This window comes from Onychomys torridus, chromosome 4 (assembly GCF_903995425.1).
Source record: "Onychomys torridus chromosome 4, mOncTor1.1, whole genome shotgun sequence".
Lineage (NCBI taxonomy): Eukaryota > Metazoa > Chordata > Mammalia > Rodentia > Cricetidae > Onychomys > Onychomys torridus.
In genome coordinates this window covers 66,051,272-66,075,603 of record NC_050446.1, presented here as the reverse complement: position 1 = coordinate 66,075,603, position 24,332 = coordinate 66,051,272, and the positions used below count along the sequence as shown (strand labels likewise).

General features: G+C 43.1%; 1 protein-coding gene across 3 annotated transcripts in view; it reads right to left on the bottom strand.

Moving 5' to 3' along the window:
• Window positions 1-24,332, bottom strand: part of Ext2 (exostosin glycosyltransferase 2) — a 137,796-nt gene that overhangs the window by 68,599 nt on the left and 44,865 nt on the right. For all 3 annotated transcript variants that reach the window (XM_036184737.1, XM_036184739.1, XM_036184738.1), the window contains one exon: window positions 7,718-7,849. In XM_036184737.1, the coding sequence (XP_036040630.1) occupies window positions 7,718-7,849 (132 nt within the window). The remainder of the gene's footprint in view (window positions 1-7,717; window positions 7,850-24,332) is intronic.

Sequence of the window (24,332 nt, the reverse complement as noted above, 5' to 3'; positions counted from 1 at the left end):
ATCAATCATCAATCAAGAAAATGGTTCTAGCTTATGTCAAGTTAACATAAAACTAGACAGAATATCTAATACATGCAGAAAGAAAAAAGAGAGAGAAGGAAATCTTTCCTGGCATTGTTGCTGGTTAAAACTTGAGAAAAAAAAAATGTGTCTAACCAAAGAGTAAATAAAATCATAATGGAATAAAAAATCACATTATAGAAAATGAGGAAATACACAATTGTAAGAGGATAAAACTTTTGATGTTTTAAAAGAATGTTAGTGAGATGATTCAGCTTTGGTAGCACATGCTAGAAATCCAGATGCAACATAATACTCTCTGTCTCTGTCCTTCTGCATCTTGTATATCTGAGATCAGAGAGGTCCATGGTGGTGTCTGAGGAAAAGCTTGACTGCCTTGGCCAGCCCAGAAATGGTAGTCTACAGGGACAGTGAAGAAGGAGGCATAAGGAGATGGTAACATTTGTTGGGCGGGTACAGAGAGAGAGATCAATGGGCAGACAAACAGAAAAGGTAAAAGATACAGGAAGCTCCAGAATGTGCTAAGAAAATTCAGGATAAAAACATCCACTTTTTCTTTCATTTATGTATTGTGTATGTATATGTGTATATGTGTTTATGTATATATGCATCTTATGTATATGGATGCTTTGTCTGTATGTACATCTACACATCAGAAAAGTGCATCAGATCCCATGGAACTAGTTACAGATGGTTGTGAGCCACCATGTGAGTGCTGAGAATTGAACTCAGGACTCTGGAAGAGTAGCCAGTGCTCTTAACAACTGAGCCATCCCTCCAGCCCCTGCATTCTTTCTTTTCAAAAACAACTTTTGGTTCGTGCACATGCGTACACGTGTGTGTGTGTGTGTGTGTGTGTGTGTGTGTGTGTGTGTGTGTGTAGAGACCAGGGATCCACCCCTCGCTCTGGGATTACAGTTGTGTAGCACCAGACCTGGCTTTTTCACAGGGTGTTGAGGGTTGTACTCAGGTCCTCACGTTACTGTCTGAACTCTCTCTCCATCCTTATTTGCCTCCTAACCAGCTTGAGCTTAGAGGGAAGTCCTTCTGCAAGCACGGTCTCTCTAAGCCAGGAAGACCTGCTACTTCCAATTAGCGCTCCAGGCTCCTTGTGGCAAACGCTCCCAGGTCCTAAAAGTGGAACACCATGTAACTGGCCTCGCCCTCTCAATTAGACTAGTAAAGCATCTGGGGATGAATGCTCTAGGAGGCCACCCCTCACTGTCACCCACAGCCATAGCCATTTCTATATTAAATGAAGACAGCTGTATCCATCCAAAATACGGCTTTCACCTCTCATTCCCCTGTCTGAGCATGCACGGAGTAGGCGGGAGGCCAGCAGCACACCTTTAAGCAGTCCAGAGCATCCTTGATTTACTGACCACCATCCACACCTACTCCCACCTCGGGTGTCTGACATTGTAAATTTGCTGGAATCTAGAGGACAGACTCCCCTGCAGACCAGGCTCAGAGTAATCTCATCTAGAGTCAGTTAAATATTCCTGAGGGGAGGGAGAAGGCAACTACACATGAATCATGGCTACCCAGCCTCCTGCCTGTTGGTTCCACAGAAGACGCAGAAGTGAGCAGCCCTGGGTTGTAAATCAGGAACCTCATCACCTGACTGACTACAGATGTGATAAATACCAAAGTGCCCTGAACAGGTATTTAAGAAAGAACCAAATGAAAAATAACAAATACATTTCTGGATGTATACCTAGATTTATGCCTTTTATCCTTGTGTTATTTATCAAGCTAAGAGTTCCTCACTTTAACCATCTGTCTCAAACACCAAGTATATCCAATTCAAAACTATACAATTTCACATTTTCCCTTAATCTACACTTGCAAAAGAGAATTGAAAATCTAATTATTTATTCTTGAAGCTTTACATAAACACTCAGGGTAAAGTCCAACGATTACTATCTGCCTGAGCATGCTGGTAGCACTTGTGTGCATTTTGTGGAGGAACACACGCGAGTGTGTTCAGTTCAAACTTGCACCATATGCCAGGGCAGGAGTTATATTCCACAGAGAAGGGGCTCCGTGGCTCCCAGAGGACTTTCCAGGCAGTGGGATGCTTGGTCCTCACCTGTTTATACAATTTGCCAATTATGTGACTAGCACAGGCCATCATGCACCATGAGACTACTTTACAGAGGGCATCTATCACTCTCCTACCTTCTGGGCAGGTAGTATATGGGGGGGGGGGGGAGCAACCAAAATAATGGCTAGCACACTGGCCTGTGAGCCCTGCAGCTGCTTCAAACCTCATAGGAAATTATACTTCCCACGTGTGCTAAGTGATGGGCAGGAACAGATTCCACACCCTCAGAGCTTATGAAGAGGAAAGACGGCTTCCTGAGAGGGAGTGCGTTGCAAAGCCTTAAGGAGGAAAGGATCTATGTGCAGGTCCCTGGGAAAAGGACCTGATGGCGAAGAAACGCATACTAGGGCTAGGAAGGAGCAGTGGCTGGGCAAACTGGAAGGAAGCAACTTCGGGCCATACTCTGGAACTCCTCAAAGCAGGCAGGAGAGAAGGCTAGAAAGGCAGACTGAGCCAGATTGAGCCTCTCAGGATAAATGACACGCCATGGCTCTGGCTTGCCAGTGAGAACCATCCATCTCCCCAGACACGGCTCAAATCTGCCTTCATGTCCTCAAGCTGTCTCCGATGCTGTCTCATTGCTATGCTATCAATCCTTTACACTGGCATCGCACATAGGCTGATCTCAAGTGGACTCTCACTCCATTAATGCTACGGTGATTTCTCATCATCTACCGAGAACACTAACACCTCGTTTAAACCAGGGGTATTCTGTGAGCCAGCTCTCCTTAGGCTTCATCTCCTCCCTCTCACATGCTTCCTCCTCCTCCTCCTCCTCCTCCTCCTCCTCCTCCTCCTCCTCCAGTGTCCTTGAGCAAGCACCTAAACTACCTGCTTCTATGTCTCCTTGTACGTCTAGAACCATTGGCTAAAAAGGCTATCTTTTATGCAGTGTGTGTTTTTGACACCTTTGTGAAAAAATAGGTGACTATGGATTTATTTCTGTTCATCTAGTCTATTCCATTTGTGTATGTGTCTGTTTCTGTACCAATACCACATTGACTTTTCCACTATGGCTTGGGGGTATAATTGGAAGTCAAGGACTGTAATAGGTCTGGCATCATGCTTTAACATTTCTTTGGCTATCTGTGGTCTTTTGTGCTTCCATGTGAATTTTAGGACTTTTTCTAGTTGTGTGGGGAATGCCATTGGAATTTTTATGGGGACTGTATAGTCTGTAGATTAGACAATGTTAGTTCTTTCAATCCATGAGCACTGAATGTGTCTCCGTTGTCTAGCATCATCTTCAATTTCTTTCTTCAGTGTCCTCAGGTGTGCATTATAGACATCTTCACCTCCTCGGTTAGGGTCCTCCCCAGGTTTATTTGTTCACTTATTTATTGATTGAAGCCATTGTGAAAGGAATGCCCCCCCCCCATTTCCTCCTTGGGAAGTTATTGAAACAGATTTTCACTTTTGTATGCTGATTTTGAGCCCTGTCACTTTGCTGAAAATATTCATATGACCTAAGAGCTTTCTGCTGTGTCCACAGAGTCTTTTACATAAGTTCACAGCATTTGCAAATGGGAATAGTTTGACTTCTTTTGTTTCTTACTTATGTCCCTTTATTTCCTTTTCTTGTCTTACTGCTTTAGCCATACTGAATGTGAGTGAAGAGTGAGCACTCCTGTCTCACCCCAGAGTTTGAGGAAATATTCCCAGTATCTTCCCATCTATCATAACATTGGCTATATATTTGCCTTAAAAAGCCTTGACTATACTGGAAATTCTTTCTAGTCCTAGCTCCTTCAGGACTTTTGCCATCACGCCATTTTGAACTTTGTCAAATGCCTTTTTTGTATTCATGAGAAGATCGTGTGATTTCTGTCTGAAGCCTATTTATCTGGTGTGTAACACTTACTTGTTTGTGAATGTTGGGACTAACTCTGCACCTCTGGGATGAAACCAACTTTGTTGTGATGTGTGATCTTAATGTCCTCTTGAATTTTTTTTTGTTAAGTATTTTGTCGAAAATTTTTACATCCTGCTCATTGTGAAAGTTGGTCTATGGTTTTGTTGTCGTGTTCTTATCTGGTTTGGGGTCAGGATAACACTGGCTTCACAGAATGAGTGGGCCAGTGTCCTTTCCCTTTCGATTCTGTGGCATAGTCTGAGCACTATGTGAGCTCTTCCTTAAAGGTTTGGAAGAATTCAGCAGTGAATCTGCCCAGTCCTGGCCTTTTCCTTGTAGAAAGACTTTTCATTACTGCTCCACTTGTGTTGCTTGTTATGGATCTGTTTAAGTTGTCATTATATTCTCATAATATTTAATTTTGGTAGGTGATACATATTTAGGAATCTATCAACTATTTCCAGATTTTTCAGCTTTTTGAAAAATAAGTTCTACAACACTCCCTAATGATTCTCCAGATTTTATGGGATTCTACTGTAACAATTTCCCTTTCACCTCTAATCTTATCAGTGCAGTGCTTCTCCTTCTTCTGGTTAATTTGGTCAGGGCTTTGTCAATCTTGTTCATCTTCCCAAAGAACCAGCACTTTAAGTCTATGAGTTGTTCCTTTAGTTTCTAATTCATTAACTTCCTCCCTGATCTTTATGATATCTGGCCACAGTGCATTTAGGTTTGGCTTCTTGTGTTTCTAGAAACTTCAGCTATATCATTAGGTACCTTATTTGACACTGCTCTGATTTATAAAATTTTATTTTACTTCATGTGTATGTGTTCTGCCTATGTGCCTATTTGTGTATTAGGTGTGTCCTGGTGCCTGTGGAGGTCAGAAGAAGGTGTCAGATCTCCTGAGACTGCAGCTACAGAAGGCTGTGAGCCACCATGTAGGTGCTGGCAATTGAACCTGGATCCTCTGGAAGTGTTCTTAACTGCTGAGCTACCATACTAAACCATTGATTTCTTTTTTAAAAACTGAACTAATTACTATAAGTGGCTCCCCTTATATCTCAGAAGTTCAATAGGCTATACTACCACATTCATCAGAGTGTAGGAATGTTAAATTCCCTCCATGACTTCTTCATGACTTCCATGACTTCCATGACTCACTGTTAACTAAAGAGTAAAGTATCTATGTAGTCTCTGAGGTTTCTCTTGTTGATTTCTACTTTCAGTCTGTTGTCTAAGACAATAGAAGGAATTACTTCGGCTTTTTGCTTGTGTTACCGCTTGCTCAGTGACACCTAATATGACTGACTGGAGAGGAGGTTTCATGGGCTGCTGAGAATATATATTCTGTTATCTGTTGGATGGAAAGGTCTGTCGATGTCTGTCACATCCAATTGGTTATGGGTTAGCTCTGTTGTTACTCTACTTTTAGTTTGGAAGACTTGACGAAAGACAATGGAGTACTGAAACTCCCCAGCAGTACCACATCAGGATTTCTCCTACCTTTCATGCTGTTTAGTGGTTATGAAATTGGGAGCCCACAATGTTCAATGTACAAATATTTATGATTGATATAATAATCTTTATAAACTGTCCCCCTTTTAAATGTGTAATGGATTTATCTCTTCTGAATAGTTTTGGTTTGGAGTCTACTTTATCAGATATCAGAATCACAACACCAGTTGCTTCGTGGTTCCCTTGGCTTTAGGTGGATTTCCCTCCTTTGATTTTCCATTTTCTAATGTCTGCGCCAGAGGATGTATGTCTTGGAGACAAATACATGGTTGGGTGTTGGGTTTTAATCTAGTCACCTAGTTTGCATCTTAGTTGGTGAGTAGGGCCAATTATTGCATCTAAGGTTACTGAGGGGCCTGCTCCTTGGTTGTTTCCCTGGCTGGGTGGATTACTGATAGATAGCTCTTTCCTTGCTCCTCCTTCAGTATTAGGGGTTAACAGGTTCTCTGTGTTGGGCATGATGGAGTACTTCTTGGCTCTCCCTGTTCATCTGTTCCTCTCATGAGATGTATTCCTCATGTGCTCTCACAGAGGTGGCTGCCCTCATCCTCTGGAGAGTTCTCCTGTCAGGATTTGCTACAGTGTTGGCTGGTCCATCATGAGCTGTCTCAGTCTATGCTTGTCTGAACACGCCCTTCTATCTACACCAGTTCTCAGGGATAACTTTGCTGGGCATTGTCAGTTGACAGTCATGTCTTTCAGGGCCTGAAATACATCATTTCATCTTCACTGGCTTTTAGGGTTGATGATAGAGATCTGATATTATTCTTTAAAAATTAAAAGAAAGTTTTCATTTACTTGTTATTTGTGGTGTGTGGGTGGGTGTATATGTGTACATGTCATATGTATGGGACAAATTGTTGGAACTGGACCTCACTGAAAACTGAGCTCAGCTGTGTCAGGCCTGGCCATCTGAGCTGAGTCATCTTGCCAGCCCAAGAGCTGATGTTACTCGGATGCCTTTGTTTTTGTGTTTGAGTTGGCAGTTTCCCTTAACAGCTTCAAAAGTTGTTTCTCTGCTTTGCCTTTTGAGATCTGACTGTGTCCTGTCTATTGGAAGTTTTAAATGCTTTTGTGTTTGGATGTCCATTCCTTTTCCTAGGTTTCGGCAACTGCCTGTTATGATTTCATTGAATAACTGTGTATGTTTTAGACATACAAGCTCAAAGAGGAAATGGTTAAAGGAGGTCACCTCAAAAAAGCATGTGTTTGTTCTACACATGTGTTTGCACTCTTCTCAGGAACACTGCAGGGAGGAGAGAGATGGGACTACATGCTCTCATGCTCTAGAGCACTGTTCTAGGGCAGGACCATCAGTGTTCACTTGAGGCTAGGGTCTATTTTTTTCCCTAATGTAGTGCCAACCACCCAGTTGGACCAAAGCGGGAAGGAATTCAGGCAAGGAAAAATAAATGAAGATCTGATGTGATCAACTGTGTGGCAGCATGCAGCCCTAGCTAGAGAAGTCCAACTTAGGTGATAGGGGGAGGGGGTGATCAATGGGATGGAGAGTAGAGAAACATCTGCTCCCATGTGAGAGCTCCAAGTCCATGAGCCACACCACCAGTTGTGTCTGAGAGTCATAGCTAGGAAGTCATAATTGCCACCCAGAGCACTTGGCATTTTCACTGAAAAAGAAGGTGTGCCTATAAGCCACTGTCACAGTCCCTGCAATGACACAGAAGCCTCTGCCTCCTTCAGGCTTCTGAACACGCCTCCTCTCTTGCTCACGGCTTAGCAAGGGACTAGTAGTCCCGAAAGCCACTCCATTACTTTAGCTTACTACTGCTTCTGTTTTGTTCACAGGGCCTTGGGAATGTCACCTAACACATGTCAAGCACTTGATGCCATTTCCAGCAGAGCAGGATGTTCAAACAAGCCCATCATTAAGCTGTTGCTGGAACCTTTTCAAGTGTTCTAGACACTCAGTGCCAAAGCCATCAGGAAGTCTTTATCTTACAGCAAGACCCATGTGTCACTCATCTTGACCTTAAGAAAACAGACTCTTCTCAAGTGCATGGAGAACAAACTGGGGGCTGCTGCTCCTCTGTCCTTTTACTCTGGTCACACTTTCTGAACCACGGTACCCTTATCAAGCGGCAAGTCTGAAAAGCTTGCCCAGCTGACACAGCTGGCATTTAAATACTCTCATCCTCAGTAGGATACTTTCCTTTCTCCCATCTCAATGGCTCATGCAGCTAGCACGGGAACCCACTTACCACACTGGGAGGGTCATTCCACTCTTCATAGGAGATGGCTGCATATGGATAGATCCTGTCATTGATGATCTGCAGGGTGGCCAGGGCAATGGCTTTAATGGACTGGAAGTATGCTTCCCAGAACCATCGTGCCTATAAAGAAAACAACATGAACAGGTAAGCAGGTGAGATGTGGGGGAATGTGATGGCCGGTCACAGCCAACTTGGGGCTAGTGATTCCTTCGTTCCCGGGGTGAAGGGTGCTCCCTGCTGCCACGCCAGGTCTACCAGAGGTGTGTGTTTGTATTGCAGGCAGTCAGAATACAGTAGTTAGTAGTCAGGAAAGTACACACAGTCAGTGTAATAGAAGAGGAGCCTATGATGATGAAAGTACTATGAGCCATATCAGGCGAGGTTGAGAGTCTTTTTTAAAAAAAGATAAATAGAGGGCTGAGGAGATAGCCCACGGTTAAATCACTTGCCACACAAGCACGAGGACCAGAACCTATGTAAATGCTGGGTCCCCATGCTAGCCCATACATAATCCTAGGATCAGAAATTGGAGATAAGAGATCCCCAGAGCAGGCTGGCTAACAAGACTAGGTGTATCAGTGAGCTCTGGGTTTGATTGACAGACTCTTTCTTAAAAATAAGGTAGAAAAGCAATGAAGGATTATTCTTTTTAGCAACCTTGGGCCTTTGTGTACATTCATGCGCGCGCGCACACACACACACACACACACACACACACACACACACACACACACATAAATGCACACATGCATACCACACATGAAAATGGACAAAGAACAAACATTAGATATAACATATATAGAGTGTGTTAGAAGTCTTGTGTGCACAGGCAGATGAAAGTTTATGTCTATGCAAACTCTTAAGGACAGCCCTGGTAAGGCAGGGAACACTCCAGCACCCCAGATATCCCCATGCACGTCTAGTCAGCATCTCACTCCTTTAAAGGGCCACAATTTAGATTTGGTTCATGTTCACTCTTGAATTTCATGCAAATGGCATCAAATGACATTTGCTCACCTGTCACAGATTTATTTGGTGCCACTTGGAACACCTAACTTACGTTATGAAATCAGGGTGGCTGGTCTCACAAAAATGAACTGAAAAGTGCTCTCTTTTTTTCTATTTCTTGAAGAATTTGATATTAATACAAAATTGATATTACTTTTCCTTCTCGAAGGGTCTAGAAGAATTCATCGGAGACACAATTGGAGTACATTTCTTGTGAGTATGTGTGCCAAGGTTTTATTTATTATTTTTGTTTGTCATTTGAGAAGACATCTTACTATGCCCAAGTTGCCCTACAACTCACAGTCCTCCTGTCTCAGCCCCCCAATGCCAGGATTACAGGCACACCGCCACAATAGGCACTTTACTTTCTCTGAAACAGCATCTCACTGAGTAGTCCAGATTTGCACCTCCTGCTTCTGCGTTCTTGGGTGCCCGGCTGTGTGGCTTAAAGTTACTGGTTTTCTTCTGCAGACACAGAGAGATGGCTCAGAGGTTAGGAACACTGACTGCTCTTCCAAAGGTCCTGAGTTCAATTCCCAGCAGCGACATGGTGGCTCACAACCATTTGTAACGAGATCTGGCGCCCTCTTCTGACCTGTAGTCATACATGCTGTATACATAATAAACAAATCTTAAAAAAAAAAAAAAAAAAAAAAAAAGAATGCAAATCTGGATCACTTGAAAATAGGACTGTTTTTCAAGGAAGATCTCATCTCATTTAGATTGTTAGGTTTACTGGATAAAACTGTAGAAGCATGGCCCCTTCCCTTCCCTACCCTGTCAGCCTGGCTCTCTGGGCACTTGTCCTTCTCAAGAGTGGTCCATTTGAGGATTCTTTTCAGAAGAAAAAATTTCATTTTTTTTCTCTCCATCATACATTTTCCATGTTTTTTCATTTTTTAAAAAAACATTTGCTTATCTATTTTGTGTATATGCATGTGATGTGGGGGAGAGGCTCCATTGCCAGGCAGAGGCCAGACGAGGAAGTGGCCCATTCTCTACCTGTGTGTGTGCATATGTGCACCTGAATACTGGCCAAAGGCCAACTGTGGAACCCAACATCTAACTCAAGCTGTCTTCAATCATTCCCCCCTCCACCCACAAATTTCAATTCACTTAGAGAGGAAGCAAGCTCTGCCAATAATCACAGCTCAAGTGTCTCAGCCTGAGAATAAGTGAGCTTCTCGGGCTTAATGGCTTCTGCAGGACCTTGGTGGTAAGAGCTCAGAAGGCATAAGTTACAGCCCTGCCAGGCCTCTCTGTCAGCTACCTGTCCACAGAAAAAGGGGGGTGTCAGTCATGTGGACAATGTGCGAAAGCCCCCCTGTTCTCTTCCCAAGAGCAAACACAAATACTTACTGCATTACTTTGTCTCCAAGAAAATAGGCACCTTTCAAAGTATCTATCCAAGAACTGTGAATTAGAAAGACTTTGGCAGCCATGCCGACCCTCCTGGGGGCTGTACAGGGAAAAACTGGTCATGCAGGAGCAGCTCACACTGAGAAGACCTTGATTGGCCATTTAACCAGATACTACTGAGCCAGTAAAACACACAGACTTCATAGATAAGAACAGCAAGATTCCCAAGGCTTTCACACAAGAAACTCTGAGAGGGAGAAGGCTGAAACCAGCCAGTGTACGACTATAAACCATCCAACCGGGAGCTGGGGGCATGAGTCAGTAGGCAAAGCACGCTGTGCAATTGTAAGGACTGGAGTTGGGAACCCCAGCACCCATATAAAAAGCCAGGCCAGTGTGGCAGCCAACTGTAACCCCTCAGGTGGTGGACATGGGATCCTGGGTGAGGCATCTGACTAGACTGAGTGGACTTGGGAGTTCTGGATACAGCAAAAGACTCTGCCTCAATAAATAAAGTACTGATGACTGAGGAAGACACTGGAGGCCAGCTTCTAGCCTCCACCCATGTGCACATAGGTACACGAACACACATGTGCACATGCATCCACACACATATCCATGTAAAATACTATCATAAGCAAACAGGAACTCAACTGAACTTGTTATTTCAGTTTATATAACAATTAAATAGCATGAGTGGTTTTGTTCTTCAGTAATGCCATGCCAATGGGATCAGCAATAACTGATGGGTATAAGGAGCCAGTGAAGTGCAGGGAGGAGGGGAATGGCAGTGACAAGCAGCTGGTGTGGTTTGCAGATGTTAAACCTATCTGCTTCCCAGATCTGTAAAGCAAAGGTCATAGTGTCTATCCAGTGCATTTAAGAAGACTCTAGGAGACTAGGTTTACAGAAACCATCCCCTAGGGCTGCTGTAAGCTGAGCAGGAATGCTCTCCCCAACACATATGTTATGAAATGAGAAATTCATGTGTCAAACTGTTGGTTCCCAGCTGGGGGTGCCATTTTGGAAGGTTCTAGAAACTTAAGAGGAAAGACCTGGTTGGAGGAAACATGCCACTGAAGGCATGTCTTTGAAAGCCATACTGATTCCCCGTCCTCACTTTCTTCTTGTCTACTGTAAGGTGAAGAGCCTCCTCTTCCATGCTGCAGCTATGATGTTCTAGCTCTGCAATGGCTGGCAATATGATACATCACAGCCCAGGCCCCCTGAAGCGTGCATTCCTACAGAAAAGGACGACGTCCTCTATGCTGCAGTCAGCCTTTGATTCCCCCCAAACCCCGAACCTCTCACTCATGCACGGCTAGAATGTAGACATGGATGGTTGCAGGTGGCACGGGTGTACGGTAACTAAGTAGAAAAGGCCAACATGCTGAATGTGATGGGAACAGAAGTTTAAGAAGGGAAGGCGGCTTCCTTGATGGTTTTGCTACAGACTGTGAGGCAATGTGAGGCGAGAAGACTATTTCTTTACCATATTAGTGAGGTTCCTTTATATTCAATTAACTCCCCTCCTCATAGTCTCTTATACAAAGATCAAAACATGAGCTTCATTTGCTGAAATGCAAAATCAAGACTAATGATAATAAATATTATTTATTTTCATTATTATTATTTGCAAATGATAAGATTTTATATGTAGCCAGGTATGGTGGCACATGTCTTTAATCCCAATACTCAGGAGGCAGAAATAGGTAGATCCCTGTGAGTTTGAGGACAGCCTGATCTACATAGCAAGTTCCAGGACAGCCAAGGATTCTTTTTTCTTTTCTTTGTTTTTTTTTTTTGTTGTTGTTGTTGTTTGTTTGTTTTTGTTTTTTTGAGTCAGGATTTCTCTGTGTAGCTTTGCACCTTTCCTGGAACTCACTCTGTAGACCAGGCTGGCCTCGAACTCACAGAGATCCACCTGGCTCTGCCTCCCGAGTGCTGGGATGAAAGGCATGAGCCACCACTGCCCGGCCCAGCCAAGGATTCTTAGTGAGACCCCATCTCAAGAAAAATAAAGTAAAACAAACCAATCAACCAAACAAACAAACAAACAGGACCCAACAAAAAAAAAAGATGATTTTATATTTTAAAAACTCAACAGAAAAAGCTAGCAATATATATTTATAAAATCACGGAAGGTGGACAATTACAAAATATTCTTAATAAGATCAATAGCTCTATTGAATTTCTGTTAGATTCCAGATGACACCATCAACAAGAAGCTATGGAACAAAGTAAAAATTTTACTTTTCTTAAAGGTCAGATAATTTTCTGTGCTACAACCACGCTAAATTCACCGTGTTTCAGAAGTGTCTTCACAGCGCCCAGCCACTTTTCTCTGTGATCATGTCATCTCCAGGTAAAAATGGCTTTCCTTTCCTTTCCTTTTTCCTCTTCTAAGCTTTGCCCGGTTCGTTTCTTTCCCTTTCTCGTTGTCTAGGACAGAACGCACTACTGAGCACAAGTGGGCAGAGTGGCCATCTTTACTGAGACGCCTATCAGAGAGGGAGCTGCTAAGGTCTTTCAAACCCTTAGCAAACTGCAGAAAGGCCCTGTTGACTGAGATTTTATCGAAGGGGACTGTTGACTTTTTAAAATCATTTTATGAGTGTGAGTGCTTTTCCTACAGGTGCAGCACATGCGAGCCTGGTGCCCGCGGCAGTCAGACAAGGACATCAGACCCCTGGAACTGGAGTTACAGAAGGCTGTGAGCTGCCATGTGTGTGCTGCCAAGTGAACATGGATCCCCTTCAAGAGCAGACAGTGCTCTGGACAACTGAGCTATTTTTCTCAGTCTGAATCGCTAAATTTTGTCAAATGTTTCCCCCCCTATTTTATAAGGTGATCCTAGGAGTTTCTTCTTTATTGTGTTAACCCAGTAATTTACACTGGCTGAACTCATGGGATGTTAACGAATCTTACATTCCTGGCTTTACTTAGTGATGATCTACTAACCCTTTCCCTGTACTGCTCAGTTTGCTTGGTAGTGTTTTGTTTAGGACTTCTGTGTTAATATAGCAAAGCTCCCTGGGGCTATTGATTTTTAACATGCACTGTTATCTTATATAACTCTAGTGGCAAAAAGGTTTTCAATTAAAATTATGACACATAGCTAAAATTATAACAACTATAAAACAATCTTGATGTCAGAGAAGTTATTTTTAATTATGTATATGGATAGGGTGGTATGTGTATGTGAGAGTAGGTATCTGTGTAGACCAGAAGGGGGCATCAGATCTCCCTGAAGCTGGAGTTACAGGCAGCTGTGACCACCCTGACGTGGGTGATGGGAACCAAACCTGGGTCCTCTGTGAGAGTGAGTAGTACCTGTTCTTAAGTATTAAGCCATTCTCCAGCCCCAGTGACAGAAATATTTAAATGTAGAAAAATATGGCGTTTGCAATCTATTAAGTAGTATGTGTGTTTATCTGACCTTTAGGCAGGCCTCAGAAGGGCAGCAGTCACTGCTCCTGGTCACCAGGATAACCAGGACACCAGACAGGTAATCAGAACAACAGTTCTGTTCATCACTGTCCTGCCAACAAGCCTTCTGGGAAGACAAACAGAACTGTAGTCAGGCTTTCCATAATTTAAGTTGGCTTAACCTAAGGCTTTCACTAGGATAGACATCTCTGAAGGTCATTAAGGAAACAGAACATGTTTCTTAAACACCTAACCAGGACAGTATTGTTAACAAAGCCACAGGACCGAAGGGAGTACAAAAGTCCCCATGTAATCAAGAGTGATTAAATGAGTCCAGTGTGTCAAACACAGTGAGTCCCAGGAAGCACATAATTAGTAAGGTAGAAACTGTACAAACACAGTGAGTCCCAGGAAATATGTAATTAATAAAGAGGGCAACCACAGCTTAGTTCTTATTGCATCATTAACTTGAGCACAGTAGTAGAAACGGTATGAGACTAGACTAGTTCTAGCTTGAGTTCTGCCATTAAATACTCCCCCGAACATTGATGAGCTGGTTAACTTCCCTGTGTCTCAATGTAGTATCTTTCAACTGAACTAGAATCTTAAGGATCCTTCCACACCTGATATTCAGTGACATTTCAGCCAAATTCCTGTTTCCTCTGCTCTTCATTTTTGAGTGTCTCTCTGTATCCTAAGACCTATCTGGTATTCAAAATCCCCTACTATCTGTTGTACCCAGTCTGCCCAAATGTGGCCCTAAGTCACACACACCCCCACCCCCACCATCCCCCCCCACAGTCGAAAACATGCACTCATGTTCTGGCCCACAGACTCAAGATAGTGAGTTTCTTCAGGGGTCTCTTTTCCTCTTAAATGTTCTCTTTCATCTTCCCAAACCCTCCCTGAGGGACCACCAGCTCCCAGCCCAGCATTTAAGGAGTTTAGACACCTCTACTCTGTCCTAACAAAGCTGAATAAACTTTAAAAAAAGAAAAAAAAAATCAACACTTTTTTTTATCCATGAAGCAGGTGAGGTGCCAGGGCAGCTATTTCCCCCAAACTGAAGAAAATGACAGGTGGGAAGAGTATCTCAATCCACTATACAGAAACATCTACAGGCCAGTGCCAAGTGGGAAAACCTGAGCTGTGAATGACAGGTCTCTGCGGGAACACAGCTAAGGAGTTCTGCACTCCTGAGTCTTATCAGTATCTCTGGATTTCAGCTCAATTCTCACAGTGAAGATCGGAGAACACCCATTGAGGCTTCTGGCAAGGGCAGGGAGGGTCTCCTGGTTTCATTTCTGACAAAATAACTTGACAAAAGCAACTTAGGGGAGAAAAGGTTTATTTGCATTCACGTTTTGCTTTTGAGACAGGGTCTCTCACTGACCTGGAGCTGGCTGGGGAGGCTAGGCTGGCTACCCAGTGAACTACAGGAAAGGCAAGCCTTGCTGCCAGACATGGGTCTTTGATTGGTTCGGAAGATCAAACTGAGGTCCTCATGCTTGTCTAGTAAGCACCACTGAGCCATCTTCCTGGCCTCCATTAGTTCTTATGTGCTGTCTACTTTTTCCATTAGAGACTTCATCATATTGCTTAATGATGTTTTAAATTCCAGTTTCGGTAATTCCATCATCCCTCCCATGTCTAATTTTGGCTTGAACATTTTTCAGTCACTTCCACTGTGTTTGACATCCTTGTTGTAGTCTAGACATGCTGACCAGGGGGAGAAGAGCTCCGAATAGGCCTGTGGTGATGTGGTGGTAAGATGTGGGGCAGTGTTCTCTGTCATCCACATCTCAGTGTTTTGAGTCCGGGACTCTAGTCCGCAAGCTTCACAAATGCTTCTCATTTCTCCACCTGTTTAGCTGGAGCAAGACTAAAAGAGAAAGGGTGGTATGTCCCTTCCTCAGCTAGAACTGAAAGGCTAGAACTGGCAAGAGTCCCAGGTAAGTTATACTCTGACAAGAACCAAGCAGATTAGTCTCTGGTAAGCTCTTTCCTCAGCGAAGGCCCCATTCAATATAGAATGCTCTGGTGTATTTCAGAATGGTTACGTTTGTGATGGTTAGCTTTCATTGTCTACTTGACTCACCCTAGAAAGGCCTGGGAAGAAAGTCTCAAAGGATGGCTTGTGTGCATCTCTGGTGTGTGTGTGTGTGTGTGTGTGTGTGTGTGTGTGTGTGTGTGTGTGTTGAGATGAGGGTTAATTTAGTAAATTGATGTAAGTCCAACCCATTGTGGACAGCACCATTCCCTACGCAGGGGGTTCTGAATGTGTAAGAATAAAGACATTGAGCTGAGAAGTAAACAAACAAATGAGTATATATTAATTTATTTTTGTCTGCTCCTGACAGTTTGCTGAAGGCAGGGAGCCCAACAATATATCTAATGACATAAGCGTATGGATATCATAACATATAAGCTAATAGGTACATTTTAAAATGGCAGTGGGGAGGATCTATGCTCCATGCATCATGTTGCAGGGCTATTTGAAAATTCACTTGGATTCGTTCTAACCCTGAGTGCAAACCAGAGTGTAAAGAACAAACAAACAAACCACACCTGACATGCTAAAAAGGAAGGTAATTGCATAAAAAATTACAGTGAATCCCCAAAAGGTGGGGGCTGTGGTTAAGAGGGCTTGGGACTCTTGCAGAGGACCAGAGTTCGATTCCCAGCATCCACATTAGTCAGCTGACAAATGCCTGTAACAATAGGTCCAGGGAATCCAATGCTCTCTCTAACCTCCTTGTGTACCTGCACACACACATACACACACACACACACACGTATGACATATACGCAGACACACATACCTACACATAATAAAATGATAAAAATTTTAAAATGAAATCCCAAAAGGTAGAAGAAGAGAAGAAAAACAAGACAAAATAGAAACAAAGCAAAGACATCTATGGTCTCTGAGGTTTGACATTGTCCAAAGATTCCACAGAGTTGGAATCATATAGTACCAAACTCTATGACTCTGTTCAGATGAGACCTGGAAAGACTATTACATATGCCGACAGTGGTCACTAGCTACCAGACTGCAAGCAAGGCTGTGGGTATTGCTGTTTTGTGCAGGGCAAAGGTATGAGGAAATCTCTGGGGATAATGGAAATACTCTGTTATCTTTGTTGTGGTGATGATGCAACACTACATATTTGTCAAAACTTATGGAGATCCACATTTTTACATGAATGAATTTAATTTATGTGAATTTCAACTTTATTAAATTTGTGGGAGAAAAAGAAACCCTAACAAGTGCAACAGAAAGAAACCTCACAAAATGTCACTTTGCCAGCCGTCACTTCCCAGTGTCAGCGATCTGAGCAGGACAAGTAGGGGCTCTGCACTGTAGCACCAATGCGCTCACGTGCTTGCCTGCAGAAGAGGGAGCAGTCAACATTTCTGCATGAGGGGAGGAGCACAGGAGCAGGAGCCCAGCCAAGGCACTATGATAGTTGTGGCTGCCAGGAGAGGGAGGGTCACTTTCCTTTTTCTTTTATTACACTTTTTTAAAGTTTTGGTTTGCTTGTTTGAGACAGGGTCTCACTGTGTAGATATGGCTAGCCCAGACCTGCTATGTAGAACAGGTTGACCTAGAACTCACAGATATCTGCCTGCCTCTGCCTCTCCAGGGCTGGCATTAAAGATATACCACCATACCAGTCTAGGATAGATCAGTTTTCAGCTCAGTGATTTAGTAATGATCATAATGTGGTACTGTTCATTCAAATCCATAAAATGGGGAGTCAAGAGGGAGGCCTGGTTAAACTCCAGACTCTGGGAGAGGATGCTTTGCCAGTGTAGGTCATATGAATACTGCTGGAATGTGAGACACGGTAATGGAGAAGGCCTAAGGACTGGCTATATGGAAATCTCTATGTCCTGCTCAGCTTTGTTATGAACCCAGAACTGCTTGTGCTGGCTAGTCGTCAAGTTGACACACAAACTAGAGTTACCTGAAACGGGGAGAAAATGCCTCCATGAAGTCAGGCTGTGGGCAGGTCTGTAGGGTGTTTTCTTAATTCGTGATTGATGGGAGAAGGCCCAGGCAATTTTGAGTGTTTCCATCCCTGGGCTGGTGGTTCTGGATTCTATAAGGGATAAGGCTGAGCAAGCCACAGGAAGAAAGCCAGTAAAAGTACCCCTCTGGGGCCTTTGCATCAGCTCCTGCCTCCAAAACCCTCCCCTATGTGAGTTCCTGTTCTGACTTCCTTCAATGATGAACAGTGCTGTGGAAGGGTGTAAGCCAAGTAAGCCCTGTCCCCCCCAACTTGCATTTCAGTCATGGTGTTTCATCGCAGCAATGGAACCCCTACCTAAGACACTGCTCTAAAATAAACATAATTTAAAAAAAAAAAAAAACAACTATGCATACTTTAATGTCTGCGGCTTCCTTGGAAGTACCCTGGGGCTCTTCTCATTCACGCACTTCATCCTCTGCAACCCTCAGCAGTTGCTCGGCATCTCTGTGACTTCAGGGATGCGGTGAGATATCTGGACACTGTGTGAAGATGTACTGCTATGATTGGTGTAGTAAAATGCTAAACAGCCAACAGCAAGGCAGGAGAGTATAGATGAGACTTCCATGCAGAGAGAGAACTTGGAGGAAAAAGAGAGGTGGAGTCACCAGCGAGACACTGAGGAAGCAGGATGGGCAGTGTGGAGATGAGGTAATGAGTCTCGTGGAAGAACGCAGACTAAAAAATACGGGTTGATTTAAGTTATGAGAACTGGTTAAGAACAGGTTTAAACTAAGGCAGGGCTTTTATAATTAATATTAAGTCTCTGTGTCATTATTTATGGGCTAGAGGTCCTGACAAGAAAGTACTACATATGCTATCCAATGTGGAGGTTCCAATATCAAAACACAGGACCTCAAAAAACTAAGAGAAGTTTTGGAAAAGGAGTTGAACATGGCTTCCTAGTTCTCTCACGTGAGCTGATGCTCACAGCATACAGAGGTGTGGCTCCCTGCTGATGCCTGCTGGCTTGAGCTGGTTGTCAGTGCCATGTGCTAAGTGGAACCACACTGGCCCTTGCAGACATGTAGTAAGCCAGGTCTAGACACAAAAAAACCTCTAAAAGGGTACCATATGCTTAAAAGGGTGCTTAGGTGCTAAAGAAAGAAAGGAAAATGGGTATAGACAATCGTTTAAAAAAATAAAGTCTTTATGGAGAGAGTAAAGTAATATTTTAAAAAGCCACATAAGGATGGAAACTATTATAACACAGGGAGTTTGGATCTTATATGGTGCTTTGTCAATTTTGACTTTTTTGAATGCTAATGAACAGAGAATAGCAGCTGCTGAGAGACACTGAATTGTGGAAGGGACTGCTGAGTTAAACCAGCCTGGATACTTTAGGGATGTCTTGGCTTCAGAATGGAATTGGGAAATGAATTGCGTTGGGGGAGAGGTTGTGATTTTGTTTCCACAGAAAACAAAAAGCTATGGATTCCTTCAACATTAATCAAGATCAGATTTGACCAGGGGAGACCTCCTGAGCATCTTGGCTACAGACATGAGGGAAAAAGCCAAGAAAGGCTACAGAACAGGTGATGCATATGGTGATCCCTCTATATGGGAATAGCTCTGAGATGGGATGAGACATGATAAATCTTGCTGGCTACAGAGTCCTCATAACTTATTACATGCCATCCTTTCATGTGGCATGGATAGGAATTTACATTACAGTTTGGTTAGGCAGTCCAAACAGACTTATAAAGTTGACAGATGCCATTTACCTGCTCAAACATAGAACAAAAAAACATCTTTAACTGACTGGTGCATACTATATATTCTGTACATGTGTTAATGCAGATATGTTACCTTTAAAAGTTTGTGTGTTTTCAGAACAAAAAAGGGCCAAACATCAATGAAGACAAGTAGCCTCGATGATCCAGCCTCTCAAAATGCCTCTGGTGCAGCTTTCTCAAAATTCTGCATCCAGAATAACTTCAAAGCTGCTAGCCGAGATGGTCCAGCCTCACAGACTACCCCAACTAAGACTTCAGATAAGCGCTACACTTTCCCATCACACAGAGACTAAACAAAAAATAATACAGCCAGCTCTTCCAGGACTTATTATCCCAAATTTCTCAGGGCCCTCTAAAGATGTTGTCACCCCCAGACAACAGGAAGTGATCTAAAGAACACAACACCCACATTTCCAAGAGGCGGGGTGGGTGGCTTCTGGTTATTAGGTAGATGTTTGTCATTGTTGGAGGTGGGGTGGGATTGGCTGCAATTTGTTATTGGTCATGATCAGGGAGGAAACTAAACAAGGGAGGTTAGATCAGGGATCTTTTTCTAAAAGGTTGAGAAAGGGAGCTATAGAAATTATAGGATAAAAAGGTGGATTATTGAATCTACTTTTAAGCTAAAAACAACTATTAATCTCAAACATTTTATATTGGTATGGATTTTTGTATATTGATACAAACTTAAGGTTACTTTTGTTTTAAATACTGTATATGTGGTTCTACTCTTGTTTAAGGTAGTATACCTATGCAGCTCATTTTAAAATGTAATATAAAGTTCTAGTCCTTAAAGGCTATTATTACAAAATGTTTAGGATAATTAAAAAATGTAGGCTAGTAGTTAGTCATCTATAACAATCAAACTTGTAGTCATGTAGGTATGTTTTCAAGGTCAGAGATATATTCTAGATAGATAGATGGTCTTCAAACACTTCAAAGATCTACAGAATATGGCATTTAAGATGTTTTAATAACCTAAGGATTTCCATGACAGTGAGATGCGTCTGCTCTTGGCAGCACGGATCTACTTCAAAGAAGATGATGGGCATCAAAAAATCTCCATATGGAGTTGGCTTTCTTTGTGGCAAAAGTTAGCCACTGGGCAAGAAACTGCCGTTGCCTTGCCTGCTGACAGTACGCTGTCCAAATTGGACAAACAGCACACAAAAGAAGGCTACTGCCAAATTTTGTCAAGACAAGGTAGGAGAGTCCTTCAAAATTCCTGCTTCACAGAAAAATTTGTCGGATATTCTAGGCCTGTAGGTCAAAGATGGATGCCCCAACGTTACAGAGGAACACTGGGTGACCATCCAGGTAGCCAAATGTCTCTGTCATTTCTATAGTTTTGGAAGTTGTCTGTTCTTCACTTCCTGTTTACTCAGGTAATATTATATCCTTCTCGGGTCTCCGATGAGGGTTGAAAACTACAATTACATTTTCTCTGTTGTCACATTCAAAAACGAAATTTACAAAAGAGATAATAAGTTTATAAGGTTGAGAAACATAAAAGGTTAAGTTGTTTATCTAAGGAGATGTTTGAAGGTCTAGAAAAATTATTAGGATGTTAACACAAATTACGATAAAAAATGGTTTAGGTATAAAACTTTAAATTCATTAAGATAGAGTAGATAATAGAGTATTTTCTCCAAATATGCCAAATGCAAATGGACTAGACATTGTGAATATAATTCTTACCTGATAATTGTTCTCATTGTATATAGTTTTACTATGTTAGAGTTAAAACCTTTCCTTTTTATTTAGATAAAATATTGTGGGATATTTGTAGACTGTGTGAAAATGTATTGCTGTGGTTAGTGTAATAAAAACCAGAACGGTCAATAGCTGGGCAGGAGAGAAGAGGCGGGACTTCCTGACAGAGAAAGAACTCGGGGAAGAAGAAAGGTGGAGTCTCCAGCAAGACATGGAGGAAGCAGGGTGGGCAGTAAGGAGATGAGGTCACGAGCCTCAGGAAGAACATAAATTAAAAAATATGGGTTAATTTAAGTTATAAGAACAAGCCTAAGCTAAGGCTGAGCTTTTATAATTAATAATCAGTCTCCGTGTCATTATTTGTGGTCCGGTGGCCCTGACAAAAAAGCACAACCACACAAGGAGAACAAACAGACGTTTAGTGAGCCCGGCTGACAGCAGCCCCAGAAGGGGCTTCCCTGGGTTCTCAAAGCTTCTGCACACTGGAACCTGAACTTCTCCTTGAGCAAGACCCCAAGCCCCAGAAAACTGGAACAGACAAAGAAGACAGGACTTTATCCTTTAAACCACAACCAACTTTTCCCAGCAGCAGCAGAGGATGGACTGGGCCGACCACAGTGACTCTATTCTAAGAGACTGTGTTGTTGCTGAGAACCATTTTAAATGCAGGCACAGCTGAGTACAGGACCATGGGGCCATACCTTGTTAACAGTACTGTGCTCTCCTCCTCCGAGCTGACATACAACATGAAGCCTTGCTCCTTAGCCCAGGCTAACTCCTCATTCTCCTGCCTCAGTCAATCAAGTAGGTATGCACACTACACTCAGCCAATAATTCTTGCTATAAATTAGTTTCTCGCAGGATCTAATCTCATATTTGACTTGTATCTCTACACTCCTGAGCATAGGCTAGAATTAAGAATCCACTGTGTGCATCCACTACTGCTGTCTTGCCCCCTCTCCCCTTTTCTGATTTTTTTGTATGTGTGCATGCACATGCATGAGAGCATACACATGCACGTGATCACTCACATATGTGTGCACATGGGAGGCCATGACGTTAGCATGTCTTCTTCAATCACCTCTGTATCTGACCTTTTCAGACAGGGGCTCTTACTGAACCTAAAGCTGTCAGTTTGGCTAGGCCGGCTGGCCAGTGAGCCTCGAGTCTCCTCCTGTCTCCAATCCTCAGCACTGCGGATGAAAATAAATTCTTGGCTTTTATGCTAGGGATCCAAACTCAGGTCCTCAGATTTGCACTGTACCTGAGCCACCGAACCATCTACACAAACCATTTTACCTTTTTAACATTATTAAGGCTACCAAGTTGGCATGCAGGTAGTGAAAAAAATATTTTTTTAAAACACAGTTATGAATCACATAGCCTACTAAATGACCCCTTTTTCTCCCCTACACACTTCCTGAGAATTGCATTTGTTCACCTTCCCCTGAGGTGCCAGGAACTTGTTCCTTTAACTCCTGGTCTCTGCCCCCAGCACTTCAGTTATCTGTCTCTGAGCCTTCCCCTTTTCCTGGTGCCAAGTGAGCATTCGTTACTGTCACCCCATTGGCTCCCTAGCACAAACCGGAGAATTTCTGAAGCATTCTTGATACCTGTATACCTCATCCTCGTGACATACATACAACATAGCTTCCCTGCGTCCTTAATTTTCTAAAAGTTCTAGATTTTATTCTTTCACCCAAAGCTGTGGGTTATTCTGGGTTAGAAAGCAAAGGAAGACACAGATTGGTGTTCAAATTGTGTCCTCCAACAACTGGCCGAGAAACCCCCAAAGGTCCATATACAGGCACGTATCATCCATTCAGAAGCGAAGTCTCCCTTTTATCTCCAGTCTCAGAATTTATATTTATGGGGGTGATTAAAGAATTAACATTCAGCCCACAGAGTCCATTTAGTGTTGCTTGTATGCGTTTATGACTAGCTGGTGTGTGTGTGTGTGTGTGTGTGTGTGTGTGTGTGTGTGTGTGTGTGTGTGTGTTGTAAAAATAAAGATAAAGAGGTTATGAATTTGAGGAGGAGCTGGGAGGAAAACACAGAGGTGCTTCAAGGGGGCCAGAGGGGAAAGGAAATTATGTAAATATAGTACTCATGCATAAAATTCTAAAAAATTAAAAATATATGCTAATAAAAATGAATTCATATCCATTAGTTCCTTCAGAGAAAATGCTACAGCACATCTTCCTTAATACTCATCAACAGGCATGAAAATCTGAACAATAACATCCATAGGCGTGATCTCTGATACTGAAAGAGTGTCCAGGGAGTTCACAAGAGTTTCCAATTAGGGTGTTTTCAGGGGTCAATATATGTTTACAAGCTCTTTACAAGTTTACATGGCTTTGGATTACACGGTTGATTCCCAGAAAGAGGCGGCAAACCTAGTTTTTAGAGAAAGAACTAGAACATGGTCAAAGGGAGGCGAATGTGGAATGGAGTGCCAGCAGCTTCTAAGGCATCCTCTGCACTCTATGTCCCAAAGGCACGTGGACCCAGCAGACGGAAGCTCTTGGAGGTCACAAGCAGACTCAATGACAGCTGACTCTGCTGTGACACTCCAACCCAGGTAAGGCTGGCAGCACTGTCACCATCACGCTCACCCCAACACTGGCCCTGCTGCAGGCGGGTGGAGGCGTTGGCCTGTTTTACTCTTTGGCTCGTGCCCAGCACTCAGAAGTGTTCCAGGGCCAAGGCAGGGGTTCAGGAAACACCTGTCCATTAATGAGCACTCGCTATGCAGAAGGCAACATTTTAAGTGCTTTACCTGTATTCATGCATTTAATCCTCACAGCTCAAGGAATTACCCCTGTTTTATGATGAGAAAATTGAGGCACTGACAAGTTCATGGGGGTTACTGGTCCAGCTTTTCCCTGACTTAAGATTTAACCGGAGGAGCACTGAAGTGTGGGCTGAGCTAGGCTCCCACTGAGCTCACTAAAGGGATCAAGCGGCAGCTGAAAATTCAACAGTCTACGAAGTCCAAGTTCTTGAGAAGCCTCCCTTTCTCAGCCCAGTCGTAGGTGCTCTGGGCTAAATGACCAGGGCATTTATGATCTGGCCCCGCGGAGGACACGGGCGGCTGCAAGTCTCTGGACAGTGATGGCAGACCCCTCTAGGAAGGTGTCAAGACTCAGAAACTGGGGGTCTAGGAAGCACAGTATTCTCTTACTCTTGAGAAACTGCCATGCTCATTCTAATGCAGTCAGGAGTCAGCCCTCACAAGGGGCTATAAAAGCAGATAGAAGACTGGAGGCCTCAGAAGGCAAAAAACTTGTGCAAGGTTACACACTGGTGGAGCACACCAAC